Here is a 13,644-nt window from a genome sequence, read left to right as displayed (position 1 = left end):
CATTGCAGATCACACCAGAAGAGTTACTTGCAGGGAAACCACATGAGAACCAGAAGAGGCAAGGAAGTAGTTACAAATGAAAGATATTGAAATATATGCCTGAGTTAAGAAGATTTGTGGGGAAGAACTTTCCATGCATTGCAATAACAGGAAGATATTGTTATTAAAAAAAAAGCCCTCTTCCTTTCTACTAAACAGGGCCCTCATTGATCAAATAACCTAAGATTGAACAACAGATAACTACAACAAGGTTCCACTGTATTTGACAGTAGATTAATTAAATTACAGAAGAACATACTGACTCACACAACATATCTTGCCTCCAACAGAAAACACTCAGGAAGAAAAGGGAGAAGGACAAGTACTTAGTGCAATTATGTAAGAGAGACAGACAAAATGTCATTTCAGAAAACAAGTAATGGCTGGGTCAAGTAACTAGGTAGAGTAACACTTCAAAATGTAAGGGTGGAGCACTGCAGGGTGTTTCTTGCCCTATTTCTCTCATATTCTTGTTCTGTACTGGCTAGTACAATTCATTCTGACTGTCTGAAGAAGAAAAGCCTGCCAACTATCTTAGAAGCCAAGGGAGAGAGATTAACAGAGGAAATGAGTAGGTCTGGGCTTCAAAATCCACCTTCTCCAATTTCCCCTTCTTCCATCTGAAGTGCATAACAAAGCTGTTATGAAACCACATGTTGTAGTGGTAAAAAAAACATTTTGTTCTTTTAAAATCTCCGAGTCAAGAACATGGCTAAAATCATGCCTGAAGGCTGAAGAGGCTTGTCAGAGTTGGCAGGATAAAAATTTCACAAAAATTAAGAAATTCTCAGCTGGTGGAGATCACTTTAGCTCCTTTAATCCACATTGCTATGCTGATCCACACCAGCTGAAAATCTGAACCTTCTTTTGTGTCATGCTATTTTTAAGTAGCTAAACTTCAGCCTTGAGTACAATTGTTCAATCCTATGATGTGGTCCTGAAAGACAAGTACAGTGCAAGTGAAAAAGCCATCACCAACATGTCCCAGTCACTCACCGAATCCTTCATGTGCCCGTCAATTCTTATCAGTGCTATCAAATTACCTACAGCTGTTCCCGAGTCTCTGCTGGGAGCTACGATGATACGCAGCAAACTTCCCAAAAGTGGAAGGCTTTCTGCTTTTAACATTCCCTCCTGTTCAGACCATTTATGCCACCTGCATTTTCTATTAGTTACCTTGGTGGCCTGTAACGTTATCACTCTGTGAGGGCAAGACGTAACCCCGGCTTTTGTGTCGCATGTTACCCAATCTCTTCTTCCATCACTTACTCTCCCCAAGAAAATGAACTGTAGTATCTCTTCCCATCAAGAAATTTCCTTGGTCTCCATGGTGAGAAAAAATTCCCTGCTAGCACCTAGATTTACTAAATCATACAAACCTAAGCTTTGAGAACAAAACTGGGTCTGTCAGACGGTTGATGTCATCTCTCAGACACTCACCAGGGTGACAATGGCACATTCAGCAGTCAGTTGAGCAGCACTGAACAACGTCCGAACGAAGCGGTAAATCTGTTTCTGCTCCGGGTCATGTTTGTCATAGTCTGGTGGCACTTCGGATTTCTAAGGAAGAAATACTTCCAAATAGGTGACTGAAACAAAACGAAGCAGACAGAAAGAAAGACAGCTCACATGAAAGGGAAGAAGAGGCAGATGAACTTACCGAAAGGGGATGAAGGTTTTCATCAAAAATATCTAAGAGCATTCTTCCATCTGTGTCCCTAGAAAGTATTAAAACCAAAGTAGTGTCATTATCTGAACACGACAGCATGCAGCTCTCATAGACACAAGTGTATCGTTAAAACTCCAACACTCCTCATGCTGCGCGGTGCTTAGAAACACTGCAGAAATGTGATTTTCAAATAGAAGTTGGACCTATTCTGCCATAAGGTTCACGTGTAATACGAAATCCATATTACAAAGTACGCTAAAATTTTCAGCTTCTAATGCCCAAGACACACAGCTTTTGTGCTCTCTACTGTGAGGCTTCTTCACAGCCTAAGAAGTACTACTACAAACTTATAATAAAATCAGCCCAGCTTACTCTCCTTTTCTTAACTTCAGCATGTTAATCCTTGCAATCTCTTAATTCCTCCTCCTCCTTTATTGTCAACATCGTGAACATTTACAAATGTGCAACACTATTTTTACAGTTATCCTTTAGTTAATACATACATACTTCACTTTTTATTTATTTGGAAAACCCTATCCTACTAATGATTTCTGAAAGCAAAAAGGAGTATGTAGAAAAAAAACTCAGACAAAATAATATTCCTATTTATTGGTTTTATTTGCTGTTTCTCTCTCAGATCACTGTTGCTCAAGATCAGCACGCAAGTTGATGCAACTTCACAAGCCCAACATCCCGTATGCAATAGAAGATTTTTGCTATGTGTAATCTTGGCAGGAGCACTAACAATCACAAAAGCGAGTGGTATAACAGTACCAGTTAGAACTGGACACTTTCTGGACAGATGCATCCATGCGACCTACTTATTACAATCCACTCTTTATTTATAGCATCCCTGGTACTCTGGTCATAGAGTTCTTAAGAGAGAAACCAATGAATATGTTTTCTATCTTTACCCAAAGCACGTGTGTCTCAGAGCATGCAAACACGAGTTTTACAGTGGATTCATGTCTACAAAATGTACTTATTAGCAGCTAACATTTAAACCACAACATCTGAAGGTGACATTTTTTCTGCTATAAAGCCTAACACTGGAAATAAACACTTTTTTTTTTTTTTTAAAAAAAGGCGTACCCAAATTAAAACAAAAAAACAGACTGAGATAATGACTAGAAAATCCCTAATCAGCAAGGATTTTAGGCCAGACTCTTTTACCTCTACATAAAACGGCTAGTGTCTTAATGCAGAAGTAGTCTCACTGGAATCATTGATGTGCTACAGTAAACTGTGGCCCTTCACAATGAGAAGAAAGAAAGAATTTCCTATTTCATTTCTTCTTGCTGTAGCTGCTGCATGCTATGAAGGCACATTTGATTTGCCCCCCAAAAATCTCTTACACAAAAAAAAAGAAAATTAGTTGACAGGTTTTCATCTTCATTAGAACTAATTCACATTGTTATCTTTCAAAAATGAACCATCTACTAACTGATCGAAGCATTTTTCATGGTTAGTTTGTTGGGGTTTATTTTATTCTGTTTATTTACTTAGCAAATTCACCAATACTTACGCATTCCTCCAAAAACAAGACAGGTGTAGTCTTTTACCACTTGTTGAATAGCTAAGCACAACAAAAGCTGCAGAAAGCCAATCACTATAACAATGATAGGAGACACTGGGAAAAGAAGGGATGATAACTAGAATGTTACAATCAAATGAAATGTGGGAAACATATGAAGGAGTATTCTATATCATGTATAGTTTCTCAAAAAACTAGGACTGGTGAGAGTTTGGAATATTAGGAAGTAATTTCGTTTGAAGCCTACTGTGCAGGAGAAAAGGAACAACTAAATACTGTCTGGAAAGAATTCTTCTCTGGCAAAGCAGATGCTTGACTCATTTTCTGTCAAAATCAGCCTTGAGTCTATGTAAGAGTTACAGTGGTTTCTTACTCCCTGCCCCCCATAATGAACCAAAATCTACCACATACGTCAACAACTTCCTTTTCGCCTATAATAGCAGGAAACAGAACATATGTTTTGCTATTGCTGTTTCAGTAGCAAGTGCAACTGAATGCTGTTATTACGTTGTCCCTCTGTTCCTAAATGAGAGACAACTGAAGACAGAACAGTCATTTCACATCCTTCATTTCAGAGTCGTTAATTGACACACGCGAGCCTGCTCCAGCATCACTGCCGAGACCATCTGTCCCGAGCGCGGCAGAGGGCGCGTTTACCGCACGCCTCCCCACCCCGGGCAGCTTCAGGAGGGAGAAGCAGCGACCAGCTCTTCCTGAATAAATCACCTACCCATCCCAAAAGCAAAAGGACAGATAGCAAGTTTCCCAAGAAGATAACATTCAGAACGTATTTGTTTTCAAGACACTGACATGGGACTCTCTATTTCAGAAAGGTTTAGCCTCTCCATCTACTAGTTGTAGGTCAAATTTGCATCAAGCTCTGTAAGACCATGAATGGGCATATTTTACTGCAGACAGAAATCAGCTCCACAGCAATCGGCACAAAGCGAGTCTGGTGTACTTTGGCTCTGGATTCCTTTGGCTCTGGATTCCTGCTGCTCAACTGTGAGCTTTTACTAAACTTTCTCACCCTTTGTAGTCCCTAATGTGCCCCATTCTCCTGAGCCTTTTACTCAGCTGGCATGATACTTAACAGAGCACTTAAGAATAACTTATTTCCACAAAACTTTAGAGTCTGATTATCTTTGAGATCTCTATTATTTAGTCAAGCGTAGTAAAAATTGACTAGTTAGCCAAACTAACCCAGGGACGATGGAGGAAAGGGGAAAAAGGGAACCACAGATGGATAAACAAGTAATCCAAGCATGATCACTAACGCCTCATTTCCTGGGAAATGAGATTAAAAGTTTGAGAAAAGATTTCACTCTAACTTTTGCTTTACATATTGCCATGTTTCAGGCCAAGGCCCACTGATGTCTTGGAAAGTCTTCTAAGAGCGTTCAGCAGGGATCAAGTCCTAAGCCTTTCTACCCTCGTGCACTTCTAAAGGTTTCTCTTTAGATGTCAGCCTTGTTTCAAGAAGTGTGATGGGTTCCAGTGACCTGAAACATGGTCCCGAATGACGTACCAGCTTAACTTCAAACTTATGAGTGATTCCTTTTGTTCTAGTCGGACTTCTTACAGTCCAGAAGAAAAAACGTGTAAGTGGCTTGTTAGACTGAGATCTAAGCCAAGTTCTCTGAAAAGACATATTGAAAAGCCATGGACACAAAAGTCACTTAAAGTATTTCTACAATCTCTCCTTCGAAATGTCAGGAATTATTATTTTATGATACTGTGATGTATCATGAGGACAGGGAATTTAAGGTACAAAAGCACAATTCAACATGAAGAAAGCTAATTTATGTACCAAGTTACTTTTTAGACAACCTATTTTCTATTCAATTTCAATCAACTTGATTGAGCAGAGATCTAAAACATACTACACTAGAAGAGAGAAGCCAGGACCTGCTCTGTTTCTGAGGCATCTTGAATTACATCTATTCACAATGTCACTCTTACTCTATAAATAATGGTTTTTATTTCAAAATCCATTAACATTAACTGATCATTGATTTACACAGTTAACTTTACAAAGGTGTAGCTAAAAAAATAAATCTAAAAGACACTATTCAGATTTCTCTATATGTAACTGCAACATATGCAACAATGCAGAAGTGCCCAGTGCACATAAAACCAAACACTGAATCAAAGTTTTTCAATGCTGAACTGTACTTCCAGATTTTTACGCTACATAATCCTCTGATTTTTATTTTTCTAAGCAAAATAATATATATAAAAATGCAAAAGAATATATTTCTCATTTCTAGCATGGGAAATAAGAAAACTACTACCCAAAAACATTTTGAAAGAAACAGAGCATGGATTTTTAGGGTTTGGGCAGTTCATTTGTTTTGATTAAAGATATCTTCAGTACAAGATTTCATTATTCACATACCTGTTTTTGATGTGGTAATATATTGCAAGAGCTACACTGTAAAGAAAAATACAGAGTTAATATCTCAGGACTGTCAAATTATATTGTCATATGAACATGCAAATTTAAAACCTAGCACAATGCATGACAAAAAGTACGCTCAACAGCGTATTTTCTTCTGTTCACTGTTAGATCCCAGGAAAACTGCTGTAACCAGACAATTTTATAATATTTGTTCAGCACACTCCAAGTGCCTCCTTTTCACTAGTAATGAAGTACCTTACAAAAACACTCATATTCCACATACCAAGTTGCACATACCTTCCATTTAATGCCCTACTCCACTAAAGTCAATGATAAAACTCCTACTGACTTCCAAGGTTGAAGATAAAGCATCACAGGCATTGGACATTCTCTTACTGTTTGTTAATGCTGCCAGGCTAACATGAAAACTTGTAATCACCGTTGGCTTATGATTTTATATTTAAATCCATTAACTTTTGGCTGTCTTTCTATGCAGTTACATACCAGACTCAAACACCAGGCTCCTACAGTTTTATGGCATCAAGTTACTTATTTTACCTCAGGAAAGACGACTCCCTGAATAACTTACTGTGTTATTCATTTCCCATGTTCTCAACCACACACCAACGTACCTCTGTTTATATTCTGCGCAAAGACAAAAAGTGTCCTTTTATTCACAGAAAGCTAAGATTTTAATTACGTATCCAACTAACTGATCTCATTCACGTTGGAGACTGAAGAAAATTAAGACATGGCTTCTCATGGTTATTTTCCAGTTTCCAACTCATGACTCCAGCTTTATCGAAGGACACATGCTTTACTCACAATAGAGCTTTACTGAAGGATAAAGCAGAACCAGCACCCTCCCTACTTGTTCCAGCAGCATAAAACCCAGTCAAAGCTAAAGGGGAAGGAGGAGGGAGTTCACCAATTCTATTTGTTGACAATTTGTCTTGTCAGTGATTCACTGTAAGATGCTTATGTCTTATACTGACGCAAAATTCCCCCCCTTTTCTTTTCCATAAAAGGCCTTTTAAAAGAGACAATTGGTTGCCCTGTAATTTTATTCCAGAATTTTTACATGAAAACTGACATACTGCGTGTTAGGAAAACAATATGTTTGAGCTACCCCATTAGCAGAATTTTAAATTATTTCAGATTTGGTTGTGGGGGTTTTTTTTGGTGGGGGTTGGTTTTGTTTTGTTTTTTTTGAACAGCCATGTAGTGGAAAATATTTTTTCTTAATTGAAAGTAAATATATTTTACTAACTTCGTATGAGCATTATAGCTTTTACCTGGCTGCATTAGAAGTTTTTAGATCATGAATGCTTTTTAAATTTGACTTTTTTCTATAGATACATATTCAAGGAATTAAGAGTGTACCGTGGACATTTAAAGGACACAGTCCTCCCTGAACACAAAAAACACATTTATGAATGAATTTAATTGGACTGAAAGCTATTCACAAAATGAATTAGTCCTAAAATTTAATTTTAAATTATGCCCCTAGGAACACACTTGCAGCTGCAGTTCACTTTATGGAAGTAGATGCAGGAATCTATGTGCAAAGCTCTGCTTGGTGCCCATACGGTTGCTTTTGTAACAAAATGTCAAATTAAGTTTAGAAAATATTTACTATTTAGAAATCCGTATCAGAATCTGAAAGTCTTTCAGAGCTATAATAGATTAACTCAGATCCAAGTTTCATTCTGCTTTTCATACGCTGGTTCAGCTAGCACTCAGTGTGCAGGAAAGAAGCTTATGGAGCTTTCCATCACCCTACCCTGGCCACCCCACTGATGCTGCAGATCTCCAGTAGAGGTGCTTATATTTTAAATACACCAGTGCATAACATGACCCAGAAGAAATAAATGAGCTGGCCAAAATACATCGCTCATAGATTTACCTACGTGCAATTGTCATTTATCTGCAGAGACTGCCAGGATGGGGGCAAGAAACGAACTTGTACTACAAAAGCAATAATCCTGCAATCTCCCCACCCTTAAATCTGTTAAATGTGCAGCCAGAAGGAGAGAAGAGGAGGAAAAGACTCCTCACCCAGAGACCTCATGTGCCAGAGTCCAGTTTCTCACCCCACATAACCCCTTTTCAAACCCTCTGACCCCTTGCAGCTTGCAGCCCTTCCCATGCCAGCAGCCTGGCCCCAGCCCTGCACAACTCCTCCCACCCGGACCCAGCGCCGGCTCTTCCAGCCTGATGTGTGCCCTCTCCTCCCTACAGCTCTGTCCCCCGCCACGCACCCCAAGTCTCTCCCAAACATCACCACCTTGCTCCCCCCCAGCTTGTCTTCCTGTTTCCTCTTTCACAAGGCTGCTGCTGGCCACCGTGGCCCGCTGAAAACCCTTCGAGGCTGCTGCGGCCACCTGAACCCACCTCTTCTTTCCACGAGCAGTTTCAGTTCTGATACAAAAAGGGACCCAAAACCCACCCAAAAGGCTGCATTTACAAAAATCTGCATGCAAAGGATTTTAGAGCAGAAGAGTATGAGATTCCAGGAGGAAAAAACCCCCCTCAAACCCAAAAAAACCTTTTTCCAGTGTTCATCTGAATTATTTTTAAGTTACTGATTAAAGAAACTTGAGGAAAAGCAAGACTATATTTCAGGCAGAAATAGCTGATGAGGAACTAGGCGTCAGTCTGACTGCAAATCCCTTCTCCAACTCCCCTCTTTTTTCCTTAAACAGAAAAATTAAGAACATGTTTTAGTGACCACCAACATTACGAACTCCTTTGGACGTGTTAGTCTGAATATCTTTGTCTCTCATGTAAGTATTTCTGCAGCACAGATTTAATAAATTTTTGCATTTCAGTACACTACGGTAACCATCCTGCAAACAACTCAAGAGAGTATATCAGCAACCATAACAAACAAACAGCATAAAATGCCTGAGCATGTGTTCGCTCATTTTTTCCCCTTACTGTAGAAAATGTAAAGAACAATACTCTATAAATATCAATTTCATTTCTCTCCAAATGTAAAAAGGCACCAGTGAAACCTGAAATGATCACCTGAGACGTCACCCAAGGGTAAGCCCATGTGCGCACCACATACAAAGCTCCCCACTGCTGTGTAATAAACTGCCAGTGCCCTTGTACTCAATAAGGAAATGAATCTGGAGGCAATTAATCTCCATTTCAAACAGAAAACTGGAAGGAAAGCTTAGCAAATGAGCATTTTCTCATGAACAGAAAAGAGCTCTTCAATTTCAGATAATTCTGAAATTCTGAATAAACAAGTACCCAAGTAAGTCTTGAGGGCTCATCCAAAGCAAGTACCGAGTTGAACGCTGAAGCACAAGGATTTAACCTGCTGGAATCTGAGATCCTTAATTGCTGCTTTCTGTTGAGATGGGCAGTATTGGGAGGTTGATTCTGCACAGACCTAAAATAAGAGTAATACCCTTTGCTCATCCTATGCATTGCCTCTGAAGCATGATTGGATTAAATAAATTTACTACTTCAAAAACTAAAACCTTTGAAGCTTGCTTAGTAACGGTTCAGAAATATGTATACATAAATACATATATATAATGTAGGTTCTAGCAAAAAAAAAATATTATAAAACCCACCATTTGATGGTATACTTGAGGTTTGGTTGACTGACTGTGCTGTCATCCAGGAAAATAGTGGAGCAGGAACTGTACTTCCTTCTCAGCTGCCCAGGAGGATGCTATGAAAAACACGCAAAAGAACAATGGCAATTATGTAATACCAAAGCATTTTTCTGAGGAGATGTAAGAATTTAGAAAAAACAAATTTCTCTGTCTCTCACAATGACGCACACAGTAATGCGATCATGTTTTGAAGCAGTTCAGAAAGTTCAGAAATAATTACCAGTGCAAAAGTCACAACAATCCCTCCCTGAGCCTTGACTAATGCTTTCAAGTCCCCATCTCCCCCTCCGTCCCTCCTTCCCCAAAACCATGCAAAAATTTTTGTGCAGAATTACTCAAATACATACATACATTTGGAAAGCAAAGATGAACAAGACCTATGTTTCTGTCCTCATTCCAAAAGAGTAAGTGGAAGAGTGAAAAAGAAATTGTGTTAACAATGAAGATTGATTTAGAAACAGATACAGAACCATGCTTGGAGAAAAGAGAATTAAAAAAAAAAACAACAAACAAGCCCTAACAGAATGAAGTAGGGGAAAGAGATCTTTACAGTAAAACTACTAAAACCTCTAAAAATTAATAGGGAAAATTCAGAAAAATTAATTCATCAAGAATAGATAGTTACTAGACAGGAAGAAAAGTGATCAAAGGATGTAAGAGAAAGTGGATATGCAAATAAAAAAGAAACAAATCTCTTAATAGAAAAAGTTTTCAACAGATTTCATTCCTATTTCTACACTACTGTAGGAAAACATTTGAAAGCTCAGCCACAAAATGACATTTGACAACACTACTTATTTCTGAAGATTTTTTCTTGAGAGGGCTTCTCCTTCAGCTGTTCAGAGCAGCCAGCACTCCATCATTCTAAAGACAATAGTTTCATCTTATCAGCTAATAGCTATCACAGTCATTAATGCTCTTTGATTTTATCCTTGCTTATTCTACCTACACTAGTGAATAACTTGACCAAGAACCTGTGTCAGGAAAGTTAAGACCAGTCAAATTACATGTTTAACTTACAACAGAATAGGTTTAAAATTCAGTTGGCACATTGACATGGAAATTTTCATTTGCCTTACAATGAATGTTGTTTCCAGTGTTTCATTGAAGAGACCAATGTCAATACCATCAGTGGAATCCACAGGCATTTACCAGCTCAGAGCAACTGAGTATCTAGGCTACGGTTCTGTGACTCCTACCTCAGTACATATTCCCCTGCCTAATTTCCAAAACAGATATTATTACAAGTGCCAGCACTCCATCATCTCACTAGCGTTTCATTTTCCATAGGCAGCACACTTCTTAGCAGCATTCATTAGATACAGAACAGATAGACTCCTGGTAAAACCTACATGCATCTGAGTCATCTTTCCATTTTTCCCAGCTATGAGTGAAAGTCTTTTGTTAATTGAAAAAAATCATTTTCTGAAGCTGTTACAATTGTAGAAACATTATGTTCAAACGATTTGAAAGCTCACCAACAAATTCTATCAAGGTCCCTCACTTGACCAATAAAATCATAGGCTGAACTGCTTTCTTGGAAGTGAAAAACTTTACTGAGAAAATGAAAATTATCCCCTCTCAAAAATTCTCCAGGAGTCTGGAAAGGTACTTCGTAATACTTTGGAAGCTCACAATCCATCTACCTTCCAAGCTGTTATATGTTAAGCAAGGCAACAAACAGAAACTTTATAAGCACTGGAAGCATTTATGCCATAAAATGTATTATCTCGCATTGATGTGTACAGAGAGAACGACTAGGGGACTGGTGATTTATAGCTTTTATTCTACCGCAGTTTAGTTCAAATTTCTGGATTAGACTGTTGAGTACCTTCCACAGGCATGATAAAGGCAAAGTGACTTAAAACCAGCTGAAAATGAGACTGTTTAGTGGTTGAAAAAAAGGGAGAGGTACAGACATTTCAGCACCATTTTAAAAAAAAAAAAAAAAAGCACATGGAAAGTTTTAATTCTACATTTTAAGTGTCAACATGTTTTAAAGGTTTAGATGAAATTTAAGATAAATGGACTGGATTCATTCAAGGAAAGCATGAGTAAAAAACAGAAAACAACTCTGTAGCAACACCACTATCAGATTTAAATTTTCTTATGTAAACAGCACTCTAACATTTGATACATGTCAATAATTAGAGCCACGCACCTTATTTCTGAAACTACCACATCACAGAACTCTCCACGGTTTTCAGCCCACATCACACTTCATTAGGCTTAGAACTTTTCACACTTCAGAAAAATATGTGGTGTCTCATGCCTCACTTTCTGTTCATAACAACTTGGCAGGAAGGGGTACCTTTCCCAGTCTGAAGAATAGTGCCAAGTGTAAACCTACTATCTTGGGTATATATACACATTTGTGCCATGTGAATAACTAATCTATCAGCAGATCAACATTCCCAGCTTCTACTCTGACGTCCAACTGCAGCCATACGGTATGCCAGGTAACAGATTTTCTGCGTTTTCCAAATTACTGGAGAACACCCTCAGTTTCATGTTCTAGCTTGACTAAGCTGGAAGACATCTAAGTCCCACAGTTCAGTCAAGTAGGCTTTTCTGAACCTCCATAAAATGCCGCACAGGAACCTTCTCCATCCTTGCAAAGGACAAAAGAGGTTACCGAGCATCACCTCAGTATTCAGCATTGTCCTATACAGAAACCCTCTTCTGTGTCCATTTCAATGGAGTAAGTCCACCCAAAACTGTACAAGAGCTTAATGCCTTCACATTTCAAACCTGTCACGTCTGACCACAAAAAACTTCCATTTAGACAAGTCAGAGAGGCTCTAAGCAAGAAAAATCAGAAGAGCTGAGAAAGAATATATAGCCTTTGAAGAAATTAGCCAAACCTTCTAACATTAATGGGATCCTTCTCAGCTTCTGTCCCACCATCAAGGCTGACATGGGGGAAAGAAAGGACTGGTATAGCTCCTTTTGTAAATCTTCATATGGAAACGTGACTGTGAGTACAGGACACATGCGGAGCCCTGACAATCTCTGCTATTACAAATATTTGCAAATTAAAAGCACCTCATTGACATGACGTGGGATTCACTTTAAATGTACTTTAACTTGCGGTAGTAATACTTTTGTACCCAAGCTGAGATTCAGTAAATGTCATGCTTCTCAACTTCAGCAAGACTTCTGACTTCATCTCACATAAAATTCCCAAAGGGCAAAACAAGGAAAACATGGCAGGTAAAAACTACTTGGAAAACTATACTCTGGTTACCCAGGGATCACTTTCAAATTGGAAGGTTGAAGTAAGGGACATGCCACAGAGGTGTGGTCTACTCTATGTAAAATATTGAGCAATAACTTTGATAACAGAACCAAGGTATTTTTTGCTGAATTTGCAGCTGGCACTAACTTGCAGAGGACTCTTTTATAAAAAAGGAAAACATCATATAGGATTTATAGAGTTACCATGTATGCAACAGGGTGGAGCACCCTTCCACTCTGCTCAGCTGGAATTTTATGTCCAGTTTTGACCACTGTATTTCAAGAAAGCTGAATTGATTTCACAGCGTCAGGAGGAGAGAGCAGCAAGATTAATCAGAGGTTTGAAAAACCTGATTTAGAAGGAAAAACTGAAAGACTGGAGAGGTTTTCTCCAGGAACAAAGCGACAATAATGGCCTTAAGTCATGTTGAAGGGAGTTCCAAAGAAGAGAATGTTGGTCTCCATGACCATTGTGGATGGAATAAGAAAGAGCAGGCTTATATTGAACTAGGGAAAATTAAGATTGGACATGAAAGTGTGAGAGGAGGTGATAGCAAAAAAAACCCCCAAACCACCACCTTTTTCTAATAGCAGGGATAGCTTGAGTGACTTGAGCAGTGATAGAATCTCCATCACTGAAAGTTGTAAAGAAGAGCTAAAACAAACATATGCCAGGAATAACTTAGGCACAGAATCCTGCTCTTAGGCAAGAAACCAGACCAAACAACCTCTTGAGATGAATTCTGGACCAATTTTCTATCATTTTGTGATTTCTTCTGGTGGAGAGGATTTGTACTTCCTTACTCCAGAAGTAGTTGTTATTTTTCTCATTTCAACCAAAGACGTTCATTAAGAAATGCTGACATTATAGGTTACAATGAATACATAATAGCTGTTTTGTGGAATTTTACAGGAAAAGATGTATAACAGAAAAAATTGCTTTATAACTTGCTAAGCTTTTACATGTGTTACAGAACAAGCTCTAAGAGATCAAGATTCAATGTACTTCCATTAATGCCATTTTCTAGCTCTTAAAAGCAGCAGTTTTTCCCTCTTGCACAGCTAGTACTAAGGAAATATCACTGCTTTATTTTTCTCCCAGCTTCATCCTGAAACTTTGCAACCTTCC

The 13,644-nt window shown here is 38.5% G+C and overlaps 1 protein-coding gene across 7 annotated transcripts in view; it reads right to left on the bottom strand.

The window, feature by feature from the left end:
• CCNY (cyclin Y) overlaps positions 1-13,644 on the bottom strand; it is a 126,990-nt gene that overhangs the window by 24,485 nt on the left and 88,861 nt on the right. For all 7 annotated transcript variants that reach the window (XM_050891632.1, XM_050891634.1, XM_050891631.1 and 4 more), the window contains 4 exons: positions 9,234-9,334; positions 5,641-5,676; positions 1,700-1,757; positions 1,480-1,599 (listed from right to left, as the gene is read on the bottom strand). In XM_050891632.1, coding sequence (XP_050747589.1) covers positions 1,480-1,599; positions 1,700-1,757; positions 5,641-5,676; positions 9,234-9,334 — 315 coding nt within the window. The remainder of the gene's footprint in view (positions 1-1,479; positions 1,600-1,699; positions 1,758-5,640; positions 5,677-9,233; positions 9,335-13,644) is intronic.

The sequence above is a fragment of the Gymnogyps californianus genome, chromosome 2 (assembly GCF_018139145.2).
Source record: "Gymnogyps californianus isolate 813 chromosome 2, ASM1813914v2, whole genome shotgun sequence".
Taxonomy (NCBI): domain Eukaryota; kingdom Metazoa; phylum Chordata; class Aves; order Accipitriformes; family Cathartidae; genus Gymnogyps; species Gymnogyps californianus.
The sequence above is the reverse complement of the archived record's forward strand: the minus strand, read 5'-3'. Positions and strand labels throughout refer to the sequence as shown.